Source organism: Apodemus sylvaticus, chromosome 21, assembly GCF_947179515.1.
Source record: "Apodemus sylvaticus chromosome 21, mApoSyl1.1, whole genome shotgun sequence".
In the NCBI taxonomy this organism is placed as follows: domain Eukaryota; kingdom Metazoa; phylum Chordata; class Mammalia; order Rodentia; family Muridae; genus Apodemus; species Apodemus sylvaticus.
In genome coordinates this window covers 775319-793779 of record NC_067492.1, presented here as the reverse complement: position 1 = coordinate 793779, position 18461 = coordinate 775319, and the positions used below count along the sequence as shown (strand labels likewise).

The 18461-nt window shown below is 41.5% G+C and overlaps 1 protein-coding gene across 1 annotated transcript in view; it reads left to right on the top strand.

Annotated features, from left to right (window-relative positions):
- The window catches only part of Nrp1 (neuropilin 1), a 151070-nt gene that overhangs the window by 128877 nt on the left and 3732 nt on the right, over nt 1-18461 (top strand). The window contains exons 12-16 of the mRNA XM_052167390.1: nt 3900-3959; nt 9850-9987; nt 14571-14842; nt 15270-15366; nt 17523-17573. Coding sequence (XP_052023350.1) covers nt 3900-3959; nt 9850-9987; nt 14571-14842; nt 15270-15366; nt 17523-17573 — 618 coding nt within the window. The remainder of the gene's footprint in view (nt 1-3899; nt 3960-9849; nt 9988-14570; nt 14843-15269; nt 15367-17522; nt 17574-18461) is intronic.

Here is an 18461-nt window from a genome sequence, read left to right as displayed (position 1 = left end):
TGATTATATTAAAGTAAAAACTAAAGTGTAAGTGTGTGTGTATGTGTGTGTGAGTGAGTGTATGTGTGTGTGTGTGTGTGTGTGTGTGTGTGTGTGTGTGTGTGGGAGAGAGAGAGAGAGAGACTGTGAAACTCTTTTCCAGGAAAGGGTAGTGCTCACATAAAATCATTATGAAGAATCTAGCTAACCCAACCTTTCATCTGTCAAACACTCACCTTCTGACCTAATTAACTCTCTATATGTAAAACACATGCACACACACACACACACACACACACACATACACACACCCTGAGTTCACCTTATCCAAGCACCTCTAAACCCCTAGAGCAGTGGTTCTCATCCTGTGAGTTCCCCACCCCAAACTCAAAAGTAGAGTTGGCAAAACTCTACTCCAAAAGTATTTACATTTTGACTTGGGTAACAGTTATGAAGTAGCAATTTTATGGTTGGGTCCACCACAACATGAGGAACTGTATTAATAGGTCTCGGAATTAACAAGGTTGAGAAACACTGATCTAGTCAGCATAGACTCGCATCACCCTTTTGGCTAACTGTGACAGTGTTTATGGCCAAAACTATCAACTTTGGGTATCCAGTGTAAAAGCCAGCAGGAGTTTTCTCACTTGAACCTCAAGAGCAGGGCATGTGGAAAAAAGTTGTTCAAATTCTCCTGGGATGGCATGAACAAATACCCCAGGCAAAAGCTATTACTTACAAATGATGCTAACATTCAGCTGAACTATGCACCATGTTAGGTGAACTCTAACCTAACCTGTGTCTCTATGCTTTCTGGCCAAGGTTAAGATTCACCCCTGAAGTTGCTCAACTGCAAACTCTTTTGAAAAGCAGTAGGAGGTGAAATTTCACCTTGAGCCATGAGGACCCAACAGCGGAATTCAGCTTACAGCCTGTAACAAAACTGATCATGCATATCAGATATGAAAGTGACTGTTCACCTTGAATCTCTCTCCTTTCAGACTACTGGGGACAGTATGTTAATGTATTCTGGCCTCCATCCAATCCTGCTATCAGAAACTCCTTAACTCTCAGTGTGCATAATCCCTCCTTTCCAGTGCCTGCCTACTTTACTGAGGCCATGTGCATGTGATCCTCCTTTAGCATTTGCACTCTGGGAGTGGAACATGGTGGTGCAAAGGATCAGCTCAGAAACCACAAGATGTTCCAAAAGCAAAATATTGTAGCTCTGTAATGCATCACAGCATATTTAATCTGTATTCTGGTCTGTGGAGCTGTAGGAAAGGGACAGGCCTATGCAGAGATCATCACAGACATGCATGAAGTGAGGCAGAACATCCTGCAGTCTATCCATGCCCCCACCCTAAGTAGGCCAGGTTTATACTCTGGAATAAAGATCAATTCCTTGGGACTAGGGAGATGACTTAGCAGATAATGCACTTACTACACAATCCTGAGGTCCTGAGCTCAGATCCCAGAATACATGTAAAAGGTCAGATGTGCCAGTGTGTACAGCAATCCCAATGCAAGAGAGGCAGAGACAGGATCTTCTGCAACAGTTGGCCAGTTTGTTTAGCCAAATCAGCAAACTCTAGGATCATTAAGAGGCTCTAACTCAGAAATAAAATAGAGAGGTCTGGAAAGGGCTCAGTGGTTTAAAGCTTGTATAAAATTTGAGTTTTGGTCCCAGCATCCATGTCAGACAACTTACAGCTGCCCATAACTCCAGTGATATGGGATCCAGTGCCCTCTGGCTTACACACACACACACACACACACACATACATACATACACACATACAGAGAGAGAGAGAGAAAGAGAGAGAGAGAGACAGAGACAGAGACAGAGACAGACAGAGAGAGAGAGAGAGAGAAGTCACTAGTGCATTTAAAATATAATTTAAGGTAATGTGGAGATCAATTGAAAAAGACACTCAATGCTGACCCCTGGTTTCCACACCATCTCTATATATATATGTCCACAGTAACACAGAAGATCCATTACCTGCACTAGAGCCCATGTGAAGATACACTAGAGAATGATGGCTCCCTTAAGCCCCTGGAAAAAAAGCAGCACAGAACTATTTCCCAGACCCAGTGAGTCAAAGACTCATCTGAGAAGCTCTGGAAAATAATTTATTTCAAGGCCTTTTCTCCCAGAGATTCTGTTCCCACTGAGGTCCCAGAGGGGATAAATAGGAAACTACAATGAGTAATCAAGGTTATTCTTGTGGCAAGTTTGAGAACACTGTTTAGGACTGGGAGGAATTAGTAGAAGTCTTGCTTCATAAGAATGAGGTATAGTGCTATGAGCTTGTGATCCCAACACTGGGCATGCATAGACAGGAGGGTCCCTTGGACTTGATGGCTAGCCAACCTAGTCTAACCAGCAAGCCCCAGGTCTTAGAGACAGATCCCATCTCTAAGGTAATAGAGCAAGGTAAGATTGATATCTGAGATTAGCCTCTTGTTTCTGGACACTGTATCACACACATTCATGAACACCCTCATACACATGTGTACGTATGAATGTATCCTCATATGCAAGCAATACACACACACACACACACACAGTGAGAGAATGCTACTTAGAACAACCTAAACTGATGGTGAGTGGTGAAGGCAGAACAACCATGCAGAAGAAAAAGTCTGCAAAAAGCTACAATCCATCCCCTGACAGAGATTTCTAAGGAAGTCCTAGGCTGAATCAAAGCTGAAAGTATTCACATTACTGTTCAATCCTCTAATTCCTTGGGATTGGGAAGAAGTGTTTATTCCTTTTGCTTTCAGATACCTTCCACTACTTCTCCAAAACATTCTGAGCAGAATATTTGTTCTTGGAAAAAATAAACAGCTGTGCCAAGGGAAAGAATAAAACAGGAAGAACCAGTGCCATCCATTTTAAACCTTCAGTTTTAAAAATACCTCATGGGGACTGACCTCGTGACTTCCCTGAAGGCACTTCTCAAACTCTGGAAAACATTGAATGCTTCAAGGTATAGGTCAAGTTTAATACTTAAGTCAGTGAGAAGGATACAGCCCTGCCCTTTCACTGTTGAAACAGAATTCTGTGTTTAGCCTTAGAATAAAGTCCCCAACTCCTCATGCCTTCTGGATTCTTTATGATAAAACGTGCCAGGATGCATGGCATACTTGAAAATTGCTACAAGAATTTTCACTACCACAACTAGTAAAAAAAGCGAGGTATGGGATATAGGGTAATGTATTTGCTAATTAGTGCAATTTAGCTTGTGTGTGTGTGTGTGTGTGTGAGAGAGAGAGAGAGAGAGAGAGAGAGAGAGAGAGAGAGAGAGAGAGAGATTATACACCATAAAGACAATGTTTATTTGTTCATTTAAAAATTGTAAAACAAATGTGTAAGTTTATTTTTAAGTAATGCCATTAGAGTTGGGACTATGGATCAGTTGGTAAGAGGCTTCCTGTCAAGTCTGAGGACCTGACGTCAGCCCCTAGAACACACACGAACACACACACACACACACACACACAGCTGAGTGTAGTGACAACAAGCTTGTAGTTAGGGGAATGAATCCCTGGGACTTGGGACTAGCCAGCCTATCTAGTCTACTTGTATAATCCTGTTTCAAAGGAGCTAAGTGATATTTCTGACGTGACACCTTAGATGATCTTCTGGCATCCACACACACATGCCCCTTCACACTTAACTCGAATCCGCACACACATGTAAGCATACGCAAAACATACATAAAATTAAAACAAAACAATCTATGGTAATGTTATTTGAATTAGATATTAGACCGAGAAACAGTCAAGTGTGATTGGTCCTGGCAGAAACTAAAGTGTTTTCTGTGGGAAATGTGTAAAGATGTGAGCTTGTAACATTGTTGTACAATACATCTGTTTTCTTATTCTCGTATGCTGCTGCTCTTATTTTTCAGGAGGCACCACTGTCTTGGCCACAGAGAAGCCAACCATTATAGACAGCACCATCCAATCAGGTATCAAAATCTCAGGTGTCTATATTCCATCTACCCCTTCCAATCCCACTCCCCCAAAAGTGTCACTAAGCTTTCTGGCTTCAGTTGCTCTAAAGGCCTAGGAGAGCAGCAAAGCTGTAAAGGCCACATGCTTTTGGTCCCCAGTAAGCCCCAGTGAACAGGGTTCCCTTCTTTATCAGTCATTGCTTAATGACAAGTCCCAGCTCAAGTCCCTCCCCCAGGGAATTGAGAGACATACTTTGTTTAATTACAGCACAGCTCTGATGTGGCCTGTGTTTGCAAACTAGAAGAAGGAAATCTCACAAGCCACAGCCTAACTATTTATTTTCATCACCATTCTGCAAAATCAAGAAGCGCAAAGTTTGTCTGTTGTGCCTGCCACAGAGTTGGCAGTTTTACAACAGCACTTACAGAGGGTGTGCCACAAGACTGGCTCAGGAAACCAAGGTTTACACTGTGCCGGGCAGAGAAGCACCCTGAGAACATCCCCCTTATCCTCTAGCTCAGAGGAAAACTCAAGGACTCTGTACGCCCAACCGTGCGGGTTATCAAAGGCTGCCCTCTTTTGTTTTCTGTTAGTATTCTGTGACACTCTTCCCACAGACTCACATGAAGGGAAGCAGTTGTATAAGCAACCAGAGGGATTTTTTTAAAATACTTTGGAGTTAATCATTAGAGGAAGGTGAGAGGGTCAACTTCCCAGATTCTTCCATTTCCTTTATTGAAGTTCACTCAGCCTTGGCCTCTGCAGTCATTTATTAATGGACCGTGTGGTGTGTATCAGTGTTTCCTCCACACTGACTGCCTCACAAAGGACTAGAAAGGACTTCCCTAATTAGCATGCTTCCTTAAAGGCCACTGTTACCATTGACCTGATCAAACTGTAAGACAAACTTCTGTGGAACTTTCCCCCAGTTTTCAGTTCAGCTGACAAAATGCTTGCTCCTTCATAGCCCCAAACCCCTCAGACATTAGGCAAAGGAAGTCACCTAAATCCCCCAAATGCTGTGTTATGCTCATACCTGTTGTAATTTGACTTTGGGGCTGTAGCTTAAAATGTTGCTAGGTGCTCTGAGCCCAGGCCCTGGCAGCCATAGTAAACTAGGTTTGACCACCCATCCTCAACAGGCCATTCAAACAAACAAGTAATAGTGACAAGCAGAGAAAGATTATTTATTCAATGCAGACATATTGGGAAGAGGTCCAGAGACCTTCAACTCCATCTTAGAGATTCAGTTGTGAGGTTTATGTTTAAATAGAGGGGAAGAAGTATACCATAAGCCTGTGAGAAGTCTTCCCAGAAACCAAGTTCTCCCTCCAGCTGGGCCAGGCTTCAGCCTTCCTCCTCCTAGAATTAGATTCATGGGGGAATTACAATATTGTTTTAATAGTCTGGTGACAACGGGAAAGGCAGTGTCTGTTTGCAAATATTTTTCTCTTACCTGTCTATTACCAGGAGGAAAGCCCTGGTCTGCATGTTCCAAGTGGGGCTTCTCTGTGGGGGTGAGGCTGTAGGACTATGGCTCTCAATATACTGTCTTTGCACCTCTATCAGGAAGAGGACAAAGTGAATATATGATATGAAGTTGTGATGACGCCGTGTACATTTTAGCTGTTCATTTAGTCTCTTCTCTTGCTGCTTCATTAGTCTCTCTTCTCCTCTATTAAATGAGCATTGCTATCTTCAAAATGAATGAAAGTGAGAGTCATGGTGACCACACCAGGAGAGGTTTTGATAACACATTTGCTTTCAACAGGACCCCTCAGTCATGCTAGTAAAGGTCTTATAAACAGGGGGTTGTCAGCCCAATCTTAGGGTCTGCCAAAGTCAGAGGACAGATGTACAGAGCATGAATCAGTAAGATTTGTTGTTACCACCATCTATACAAAGACTGGTTCAATCAGCCTGGCTGATCATAGAGATAAGGAATGTCTATATGGTTTCCTGTTTATTCCATTGTCTGAGTTATATATCACCTCCTCACTGGAGGGTCATGAACTGTAGAACTTTAAAAGCTATATGTTTACTGTAAACTTTTGGTTAGGTCACTGCATGGGCCTCACAGGGATGGAATGTGCTTCCAGACAGAGGTCTAGCTCAAGGTGAGGCTGACCACACCTAAAACTTGATGTATACAGACCTCCTACACCTCACAGGTAGCCGCAGACAGATAGACAGGTAGTTCCATCATCAGATTCCACACAGAAACAGGGTATATGAAGCAGGCTCAGAGGTGAAAACAGGCAGATATCCCAGTGGCTCGCTGACTAGCAGGCCTAGCCTACTTGGCAAGTTCCAGGCCCCAGTGAGACCCTATGTCTTCATGAAAATTCCGTTTTCTTGAAGAGTTACAAACTAGGCAGAATCTTAAGATTTTGTTTCAAGGTCTGAGTGGACATCCCATTGAGTCTCTGCAAGCACTTACCTCTGCTGTGCAAGCATGAGGACCTGAGTTCCATCATCAGATTCCACACAGAAACAGGGTATATGAAGCAGGCTCAGAGGTGGAAACAGGCAGATATCCCAGTGGCTCGCTGACTAGCAGGCCTAGCCTACTTGGCAAGTTCCAGGCCCCAGTGAGATCCAGTCACAATACACAAGATGGATGGTTCCTGAAGAATAACATCTGAAATTGATCTCTGACTTACACATAGACATGCACACATACATGAGCATGTGCACACACACACACACATACATACATAGAGGAGAGAGATTCATCTTGAGGATTCTGATCAATACAATAAACTCAGCAGGAATACAATATCCGTATACTGTGTAGGTTGTTATTAGAGGCATAAAACGCTGTTCATGCTTAGACAGACCCCTCTGTTTAATGCAGTTCTCTTTGCAAAGGACTTTCACCCTCTGAGGGTCTTTCCACATCACATGGCAGCTCACAGTACGTTGGTGACTTATGATTGTATGGGCTTCCATACCCCGTTTGCTTGAACTTTAGGACCAGCTGATAACCAAGCAGTGATCATGCTAGAGAGGAGCCTTGACTTGAAAATTAAATCCTTGCTTACATCCTGTGCTTAATGACCCAACTGCAGGCAAGATCCTTTCAGCAGCACAGCTGGCATTTGCTCACAGAGGCCATAAATTTGTTTTAAGTTCAGAATATTGTTTCCTGCTATTTTTAAGAAGGGATTTAGTCCAATTATTACTATTGAATTTAATGAGAACTGTGCACAACTCCAGGGCCTGAGTAATAATTTAAAAGCTTAGCCATCAGGGTCCCTGTATCTTCATATCTTTCCTCCACTTAACTTTCTTCTTTCTCCATTTTTTGCTTCTTTCCTGATCCTTATGCAGTTTTTTTTTTTTTTTTTTGGTTTTTTGGTTTTGTTTGTTTGTTTTTCCCTCTACAAATGTCTGAATGTTTAGTCACCTTCATATCCAAGGTGAATTGTCAGTACTGAGTTCCACAATCCAGATCCCAGCCCTTTTGAAATGCATTGATTTTTTTTGAAAATAAGATAGCCATAAGTTATTAAACAAGACCTGTAGACAAGGAGGATTCAATACTATGTAAGGTGGGCCCCTTAGTTAAATTTTAGGACTGGCCAGGTCACTGAAAGATAAAACTGGACCACTATACACTGAGAAGAGAAATGTGAGAAACGTCTTTCTCCTTGTCTTGGCCATTTCTAAAATGCCAAGTTCATATGCTTTACGATGCCATCAGAATGTTAGCCAACATAATGCACAGTGTGGTTTTCTGGACCAGAGAGCAAATTTTATGTGTTAGCAAAGTAGATGGAAACACTTATGAAGCTTTTCTGCCCTCTTGCATATCTTACAAAGCAGACTGAAGCAAAAAAAAAAAAAAAAAAAAGTCAAAACCTCACAATTTCACATCAACATTTCCTACCATGAGGTTACACAACAGTACATTCCAGGGCAAGGATGTTGACCATGCTGTCTGTGAAAGTCAGTTTTGCTGCCCAAGGGCAGTAAGTCAGGAGAGATTTTTGAGCCTTATGAAATTCCACTTCATGCTTCAATATCTTACACATGAAAACTCCCTCTCCTTTGACACTCAGGGTGTCTTTTTGTGCTAGCTGACTGTGTGCAAATGCTCACATCATGTGACCAACTTCTCTTTTGGAACCAACTCTGCCCACCCTTTGAGAAGTCACATTACCTCCTGATTATAAGGACTTATACTCCCACTTCCTTCTGATTATTCATATAGTGAGTTCCTTCCAAAAATCTGACACTAACACTTGAAAAGAATTCCATGGAAACTAAAATATGCATGGTAAATCATTCTTATTTATTTAAAAAAAATCTTTCTATTAAAACCCCTTCAGTGGGGGAAGGGGCACTGGAAAGAACTGGAAGAGCAACTAAAAGGACTTGAAGAACTTCGTATTAAACACTTGGGCAAGTTAAAGAAATGCTCAAAAAAAAAAGACGTGGTCTCTGCCTGACCCTAAGGCAGCCCATAATAGCTTGCTTTCCTTCATTGTACGATCTTTTTGAGACTCTGCTTCAGTTGGACAGACACCCGTGATGTGGCTCTATCCAACTCAATACTGCCATCTTGTGGACAACTAATTTCAGGCTTGCTCTGCCTGGGTCTGAACAAAGATCTCATCTTTGGGAATGTTTTTAGCTTCTGCTGACTCCTCCCCCAAACAAAACCCTATCATATCACTGATCTCTCTCTCTCTCTCTCTCTCTCTCTCTCTCTCTCTCTCTCTCTCTCTCCCTCTCCCTCTCCCTCTCCTCTCTCTCTCTCTCTCTCTCTCTCTCTCTCTCTCTCCCTCTCCCTCTCCCTCTCCCTCTCACCTCTCCCTCTCCCTCTCCCTCTCCCTCTCCCTCTCCCTCTCCCTCTCCCTCTCCCTCTCCCTCTCCCTCTCCCTCTCCCTCTCCCTCTCCCTCTCCCTCTCCCTCTCCCTCTCCCTCTCCCTCTCCCTCTCCCTCTCCCTCTCCCTCTCTCTCTCTCTCTCTCTCTCTCTCTCTCTCTCTCTCTCTCTCTGAGTTGAGTAAATGAAAGGCTTTCGGGTTAAAGAGCTGTAAGGTCAGACACCTTCCTGCAAACCCATTTATGCCTTCAGCTTCCAAAGTAAACATTTGGAAGATTTTAAAAAGCATATCTGAAGAGTCGATGTGTAAATGAATTTTGGATTTACGTGACCTCAAATTGAGGTTTTAAGTGGGGCAAACAATTTATATGCAAATTTAGAAATACATACACACACACACACACACACAGAGAGAGAGAGAGAGAGAGAGAGAGAGAGAGAGAGACTTATTCTGAAATTAATCTGATGGAAAGCACAGAAGAAGAAAAAATAATCTCAGCAAAATGCTTTAGTTATTCCTTCCTGACACAAGGCTTTGGCCATAAGCTGGTGTGATGAGAAGTGAGACTCAGGGCCAGGCTTCCTGCCAAATCACATCCCAGCTTCAGATACTTGTAGCTAATCTCTAGTAAGATTTCTATCACTGGTGCTTATCAATTTTTATGGTTCAATAATATTATTTTTCATATTGACTGTTGTGCAACTAGGGAAAATACCACTGATGTTTTGTACACATGTACCTTGGAAAGTAGACTTCCTAGAAATCTTACATAAACCCAATTTAATGGGCAATCGATAATCTTTTTAAATATGGATAGAAAGAAAGAAAGAGAGAAAGAAAGAAAGAAAAGAAAGAAAGAAAGAAAGAATGATAATACTAAATGTGATTTTGCATTTTAGCATGTTCATACAGCTGTTAGTTACTTGGTAACACTGGGTTTTGTGGATTTTCCATAGCTTTAGAGCAAATATGGAATTAAAATAAATGATGCCCGGGAGAGTATTAATGGCCTTCCTGATCCTGATGGTTAATTCTTCTTCCCTTATGTCTGTCTATCCTTTCCCACTGAAGAGTTCCCGACATATGGTTTTAACTGCGAGTTTGGCTGGGGCTCTCACAAAACATTCTGCCACTGGGAACATGACAACCAGGCACAGCTCAGGTGGAGTGTGCTGACCAGCAAGACAGGGCCCATTCAGGACCATACAGGTAAGAATGCCACCATGGCTCCATGCTTGGCACATCTTTGGTTACCAGGGAAGATTCCTGACACCTTTAACTTTATGGATGATAGGAAATACTAGAAGCATTCTCTCGCAATTCTTTTTTTTTTTTTTTCCTGGAATTGTCAAGGATTCTTTCCTTAGTAGAAAGAGGCTTGGGGCAAGAAGAGGAATTCTAATTGAGTCTGGCTATGGGCTGAAAAAACAAGTTAGCAAGGATGGGGTAACCATGTCAGGCCCACATTAGATATATCCAGTGAACTCAAGCTCATTATATTTTTCCAAACTTTTTCCGAGAACAACTTGAACCATTTTCAGTAGCAAGGAATAAAACAGCTTAAAACCAGACATGATACATGCTAGAAGTCCTGGCACTCAGATGGGGGCAAACAGGATCAGAAGGTCAAAGTCATCTTGGCTACACACTGAGTTCCAAACCTGCATGGACTATGTGAGGTCCTGACTCAGAAAAGGAATAACTGCATGGGGGGGGGGGGGGTCACACTGTGCATAATCAAATTTCACCAGTGATATCTGCATCCTAGACTCTGCGCCAGTAAACATTAAGCATAGTACATCATCCTGGTATCATCCTGGTGCTTCTTCTCTAGTACCCTGAAGTAAAGGGACAGCAATGTGGGGTAATACTCTATTACAGAAGACATCTTTCAACCTAGCCCATATTCCAGCTCTCAACCTGTACTTTCCTCCTACAAGGAATTACTGGGACAGGAATGAGTACAGACAGATAATTCAGTGTGTTCCTTCCCACCCTGATCCTGGTTTCTTTACCCTACATGAGGTTCTGACACAGAGACACACTCACTACACACACACACACACACACACACACACACACACACCAGCAGCAGCAGCAGCAGCACCACCACCACCAGCAGCAGCAGCAGCACCACATTCCTGAACTGTATTCAGCAGAGGTTCATCAAAAGACCCCTAAATTGAGTATTTGGGATACTGAAGGACCCCCAAATTCAGTCTAGGAGGTGACTGGCTTGTGGGCTTCCATATGGGTAGGAGGTATTCCACCCCTTTTCCATTCTGCTGTTCACTTTTGCATGGTGAATATAAGCACATGGTAAGCTGAAGAGGCCTCTTTCTGCCACGGCCACCTCCTTTCCTAATGAGAGTGACAAGGAAATTGGATAAAATTGGACTCCTTCAATTCCGAGACACTTTCCATTGAATCTTAAGACAAGCGGTTTTAGAAAACTTAAAATACTTTGACTGTAAATGGCACTGTACACATAAATGGCATCAGATTAACTAAATGCAATTAGCTGAGATGAAGGCAGTAATGGTGGGAAAATGGATGCAAAGTGAAGTGAAATGGCTCAGTAGGACCTGACATTCAAAGAGGTTGAAAAGCTATGTTAGCCAGAGACAAAAGCTAAAAGGCTCACAGAAGCAGAGTGCTAATTGAGAAAATGAAGACACAGTTCCCGACCCAGAGTCTGATAAAGTGTCTGAGAGGAAAAACACCAGCACTTCCTGCTCTGGGAAATTCTAAGAGGAATATGTTTCTTAGATTTGTGGTAGAGAAGTATGATTCCTTTGGACTACGTGGCTCCTTTGTTCTCCCAGTTGCTGAGACTGACTGGCAGCTAGCTCTGCCTTAACTAGAAAGAGCCTCCCACTGCAAGAGAGAAATGGGATCATCTGAGACAAGAAGGCATGCCTGGCATGGAACTGTTAACAAGGAACAGTCTAGATGAAAAGAGCCCCTGCCTACTAACTCTCATGAACATGGACACTCACTGAATTCTCACTTTTTAAAAAAAAGACTAGGAGGACTCACTCATGCCAGAGCTGGACTTAAGTTCTCACTTATAGCTGATGAGAACCTTAAATTTCTAATCCTCCTGCCCTCACTTTGGATTGCTAGGGTTATAGGCATCTGCCACCATACCCAGATTTATATGATGATAGAAAATGAACCCAGGACTTCATGCTCGGCAAGCATTGCACAAACTGAGCTGCAACACCTTCCCTGTACTTTTAGTAATATTTGGAAGCTAGGCACAGTGGTGCTCACTAGAATCCTGGCCCTCAGCATGAACACCACAAGTTCAAGACCAGCCCAGGCTGCATAGTGAAATCTCTTTTCACAAACAATGATAGTGATGAACCTTACAAATTGAATGTTGAAGCATTTTTAAATTATTACTAAAGTAAAATTCCTAATTTTGAATGTAAAGGGTTTTGTGCTTTCGACTATAGGAATTGATCTGTGTACCTCCTTATAAAGGATTCCAGCTTCTTCCCTTTGTTCACTGACAAAAATGTTGTTTGAGCAGGTCTTTTACCCAACAGCTGCTGTGCTCAGCACTGCAAATATAGGTACAATTGACTTCCATATGTGCCTCACATTAAATAGCACATTTGCATAAACGCTACCTACATTTACCTCTAGATAATTATAGTACCTAATATAACACAAATATTATGTGAATAGTCCTACAGTGTGTTGTTTAAGGGGGAAAAACATTTGTTCAAAATGGACATAATTCAGAATATTTTTTTATCTGAAGTTGATAAAACTCAAAAGTTTGGAACTCACCAACCCAGATTGTGCATTGCACTCAACCATTTTGTCCAAAGGACTTGAGCATATACTGTTTTTTGTTTTCTCATAATGTCCGTGGATGCTGAAGGAGGATAAGGAGGAGGACCTGATGTCTAGTTGTAGGTGGAAACCATTGTGGCTGGAAGGGTATCCGGGGGCCAAGGCATGCTATAAGGGCAAAAGAACCCAGTGAGGCCTCAGGAAATGGTTCTATAGTAAAGTGCCTCTCATGCAAACACAGGACCTGAATTCATGTCTCTAGCACCCACATAAAAGCCAGGTGTGGCCTTGTGTACTTATAATCCCATTGTTGGGAAGACTAGAGGGTCTTTGCGACTGATGGTCAGCCAATCTAACCAAATCAGAGACTCAAAGTTCACTGAGATACCCTGTCTTTAAAAAGTGGAGAAGTGATTAAGGAATGCCCAGCATACATTTCTGATTACACACACACACACACACATACACACACACACATACACACACACATACACACATACACACAGATTCACACGTGACTCAAACGGTCAGGGAAATTTATGGATCCACTCACTGACTTAATAAGAGTATCTATGAGAGCTTAGATTGACTGCCTAGTAAGGGAGGAAAGCTGCTACTAAAAAACTTAGACACTACTGAAACAAAGCATGAGGACATGCCCACACATGCACAGGGAAAAGGTACCTCATAGGTTTACAAGCCTGTAGGCCAGCAAAGGAAGCACCCTGCTGCCCTCCGAGACCTGAGCATCACATTACATTTCTAGTTACATCATGTGAGTTGTGGGAGTTCGTGATTCCTATTCAAAGAGCAAAAGGTGGCCCACAGGTTGTGTGTTTAGACCAGGTGGAAGCAAGAACAGTCATTCCCACTGGGGGTGATTAAAGCAGAGCCAACAGCAAGTCCTTATGGCGCCACAAACGTCACCATTGCTAAAACAGCATGTTCAAATGAGCCTCAGAAACGCAGACTTGCTTCTTCTTAGGCCAGAAGCACAGCAAACAGAAGCAGGCTCACAAATGAGAATCAAACTCTTGGGCACACTTGAGAAATCCATAGATTGTTAACATAAACTAAAGGGAAAATAAGAACAATGTTTAGGAATTGATAAGATGGCTCAGTCAGGAAAAAAAGGTGCTTGCTTTGTAAACACAAGGACATGAATTCATTCCCTAGAATCAATCTTTTAAAAATCAAAACCAAACAAACCAGATGTGATGACTTACACTTGTTTTCCTAGCTCTAGGGACAGGTGTTTGCTGTGAGTTTGCTGGCCAGCAAGCCTATCTGTTTTTGGAGCTGTAAGTTGTTAAGATTCTGTCTCAAAAAACAAAGTGGTTAGCACCTGAAAAATAATACCCAAGGTTGTTCTCTATCTTCTACAAACATAGTATGAACTTCCACACACATGCATGCACTTGACTATAGAAGCACATGCATATATACACATGCACATATGATACATATACATCATATACATATACATCATATACATATACATCATATACATATACATCATATACATATACATCATATACATATATACATATATGAAAAGTGTAATAGCAAAAAAAAAATTAAGCAGCCAATAGGTTGCTTCCCAGAGAACAGTTAACATCTCAGCTAATGCCCAGGGTATCTGAGTGTAAATAGATGTGCTTAAACATTAGTCAGACACTTTCTTCAAAGTCTGTAGATAGACTGTGCTTAGAGCCTACCTTTGATAGTATGAAGACAGATATAATATGTAGCCTAGTTCCCCCTGATACTACAATCCAGGTAAACAGTCTATTTAAAGCCTCTTTGAGTATGGCCACCAGTACCTATGGGGTTCCCAATAATTGCATCTGCTCTCTCCACTGGCTGCTTGGTTCCTTGGTACCCAACCCAGGAGAATGTGTTTCTGGGTAGTACTTGATAGGAGAGAGAGAAAAGAGCTGTAGAAATTTTGCTCATCTTCCTGACACAGAGTTTTGCCTCAGCAGGAGATGGCAACTTCATCTATTCCCAAGCTGATGAAAATCAGAAAGGCAAAGTAGCCCGCCTGGTGAGCCCTGTGGTCTATTCCCAGAGCTCTGCCCACTGCATGACCTTCTGGTATCACATGTCCGGCTCTCATGTGGGTACACTGAGGGTTAAACTGCGCTACCAGAAACCAGAAGAATATGATCAACTGGTCTGGATGGTGGTTGGGCACCAAGGAGACCACTGGAAAGAAGGACGTGTCTTGCTGCACAAATCTCTGAAACTGTATCAGGTATGCACCCTTCCACAAAAGGAAGGCTGGGGCTTTCAGGACACTGGGATAATGTGTGAAATTCTTCACAACCCTGAACTCTTGTCTCTGTGATGTTTGGATTGGTGACATATCCCACTATCTATTAGAGGACATCAGAGAAAAGAAAAAAATTCTGCATCATAACTTACTTCTGAGATATCATAGATACCATCCCTTTCATTTAAATATTTTCTTCCCTTTTAAACTTTATCTTTTGAAAACTGCATGTGAGCAGAGATTTGAATAGTCTCTGCCACTGATAGAGAATGGGTAACTAACATTTTTGCAATCTCATGAATTTAACTTGCATGCAGTATCGTAAACTTATACCAATGCTTCAATGAGTAAACATTGATGCAGAAGACAGAACTTTAAAACATCATGAAAACCATCTTTTTTTTTTCAGGTTATTTTTGAAGGTGAAATCGGAAAAGGAAACCTCGGTGGAATTGCTGTGGATGATATCAGTATTAACAACCATATTTCTCAGGAAGACTGTGCAAGTAAGGATGGGTTTGGGCTGGAAGTGAACAAAGTTCTTAGATCTGGCAGGATCCTTAGCATGTGATGGACTTTGCCTTAGCATTTAGACCAGAATACACATGCAAGATAAAAGGGGATAAATGTAGGTCAGTTCATCTTCACTTACTTCCTTGTCTACCTAGTCACTTAGGAAGTCTGATTGATGCCTCCAGAATCCAAAGACTGTGGCTTTGAAGTCATATCTGCCTTTTGATAACATTTTGGTGGAGAGTAGAACACTCAGACATCTGTACTATTCCCATATCTGAGCATGGAAACGAAACTGTGGGCCTTCGGACATGTTGATCACAGAGAATTTAATTAAGATTACATTGTCAGTGAGTCACAGACACCAACATTCATCATTGCATTATAAATAAGTAGCTGCCTCTGGCTCTGTGCTAGCTGATGTGACTTGGCAGGTAATGGCCATTCAGAGATCTGCCTAACAGGGTTGTCATGATGGCCTTCTACAATCCACAGATGAAAGTCGGACAGAGAAAGCCAATTCATATTCCCCAGATCTTGATCCATAATTACAAATAGCATCACTAATGACAATGTAATAGCACAGTAATTAGTCTTAGGTTCCATTTGCTACACTGAAACTTTTGTTATATATCATTATATAATAGTCCGTTAATTATAACAGAATGGAATAAGCCTGCTGGGCAAATTGAAGACAAAGGAGGCCTGTTAGCTGCAATGGGTTTTGGTCTTTTCTACAACTTACAAGTCTTTTATTATGCAATACATTGAATATATGTAATCCTTAAAGGAGCAATAATCTGATACCATCAATTGAAGAAACTAAAGGAAGAAAAGCAGTAAATAATGGTCTGCTTTTTCATTCTACATAAAGAAACCTCGTCAATGCCACCCTATCCAGCAGCTTTGCAAAATCATATAGTTTAATAGTTCAGTTGACATTGTTTTTATAAATTACTCATTTCTATGGCTATCTGGCAATTCAAGTGTATATTTCCTATAGTTAGCATGGTATGTATAATACTGTGTTCCTCTTCCAAGCTGAGACTAAGAAGGGGTTGTTTCAGGGATAGAAGAGCAAATTCCATGAATGAAAACAAACAAACAAACAACTCAGTTCAGGCCAGCAAGTTCTAACTGGCTACGTACTATATACAAAGCAATGTGTCAAGTGATCCAGGGAGTTATATGGACATTGATCTTGTGCACTTTATCCTTTAGTGGCTTTTGCCTACTTAGATATACCAATAAAGAGTCATCTGAAAGGGCTGGTGAGACAAGCTTAAGAGGTGAGCTGGGATTCCTAGTACCCAGGCACAGCAGCACACATATGTACTCTCAGCACAGGGGAGGAAGTTACAGGTAGATCCCTGAGCACATGGGCCAGCCAATCCACCAGTCAGTGAGCTCCAGGTTCAGTGAGAGACCCTGTCTCAAAAGCATAGATGAAAAGAAATTGAAAAATGACACTTGATATTAACCTCTGACCTTCACATGTAATTATATATTCACCAAATATATCTTATTGAGCAACCTAGCAACCTAGGTTACTAATACCAACTACAGATGAGCCACTCATTTGTACAAGTTTACAAACGTACTTATTATGTGTTAGACAATATTTTAAATTGAAGAATACAGGGCTCAGACTGTTCCTAATCCTGAGGCACCATACAATTTTATTATTTTATTTATTTTTGATAAATCACAAGAAGTTTCCTAGACAACATTTTAAATTGAAGAATACAGGGCTCAGACTGTTCCCAATCCTGAGGCACCATACAATTTTATTATTTTATTTATTTTTGATAAATCACAAGAAGTTTCCTAGCTCAAAGAGTCATTGTGCTATATCAAAAGCCAGTTTAACACTGACCAACAGTAGGAAGCAGCCATCAGCACACTATACCCTCATAGTGATGGGTCCATTCTTACTGTCTTTCTCGTTTTTTCATGAGTCTTCTACATTCCACATGCCAAAACCTTCTCCTGTCCCTTTACAGTGCCTTAACAGCATTTCTGAGCCATATAACCAGACATTTTCCTATCTGAACTATGGAAGCCCAGCAGAAGGGTTGGAGGGTTGCTGTGCATCCTGTCTGTTTTGTTTTATTGGCAGTTTAAACATCTCTTTTCTTTTTCTTGTCAGAACCAACAGACCTAGATAAAAAGAACACAGAAATTAAAATTGATGAAACAGGTAAATTCATCTTACTGATCAGTGACTTTTAATTTCCTATGATTTTTGTTATTTGTAAAAAAAAAAAAAAATGTCTCTGGAATCCTAAATACACTAGTGTATCCAGGCAGTTCAGATAAAATGTGTCCCTGTGCTTGGCAAGTGGGTGTGGATTAGATCATTGTCTGTCCCTAGCTGCCTAGAGGTGACACTGTAAGGTTGTACTCCCAGTAGTATGCTCCATCCCTTCCTGCCTGAGCTTTGTCCCTGAAACACAATCACAAAATTGAAAATTGTAGAGACTATTCATATAATCATTTGAAGCCAACACATTGTTGTGTCTGTTTACCTCCTAAGTATAATAATCTTGAGGAGAGCAGAGAGCTTAGCTTCTCTGAGGATCTTGTCCTGTTTTCTTTCCCTGGCCCCACAGTCTATGGTGACACTGAGGATAGGACCTACTAAGGAACTACTTTACATTCCATGTAACAAAGGAATGTCATCTTGAACTCTCAGAATGGTTCCATGGGACAAGTTTACACCCATTTGACAGACAGCAGGACTGAAACATCAGTAGCACAGCTAATTGGAGATAGCCTTGGGTGTTTGATTGGCAATTCTCAGGGTTCAGATGAAAGACATAGTATCATTGGTAGATCCTGGAAGCTTCCAAACCTGACCAGCACTGCTCACAGCTAGCACAGGCAGTGAGGTACCATTGCTATCTACTGCCATTGGAAACATGGTCCTACTCTATGTCATAAACTGATAGAAATAATAAACATAGTTCTGTGTTGTTGCAAATATTAGCACATTACCAAATCCACACAGCTGTAAACTTTATTAGAAGTTGTTTCAAAACAATCTTTCATCAAGGGAGACCATATTAATATGCCCCCAAGGCTTGTT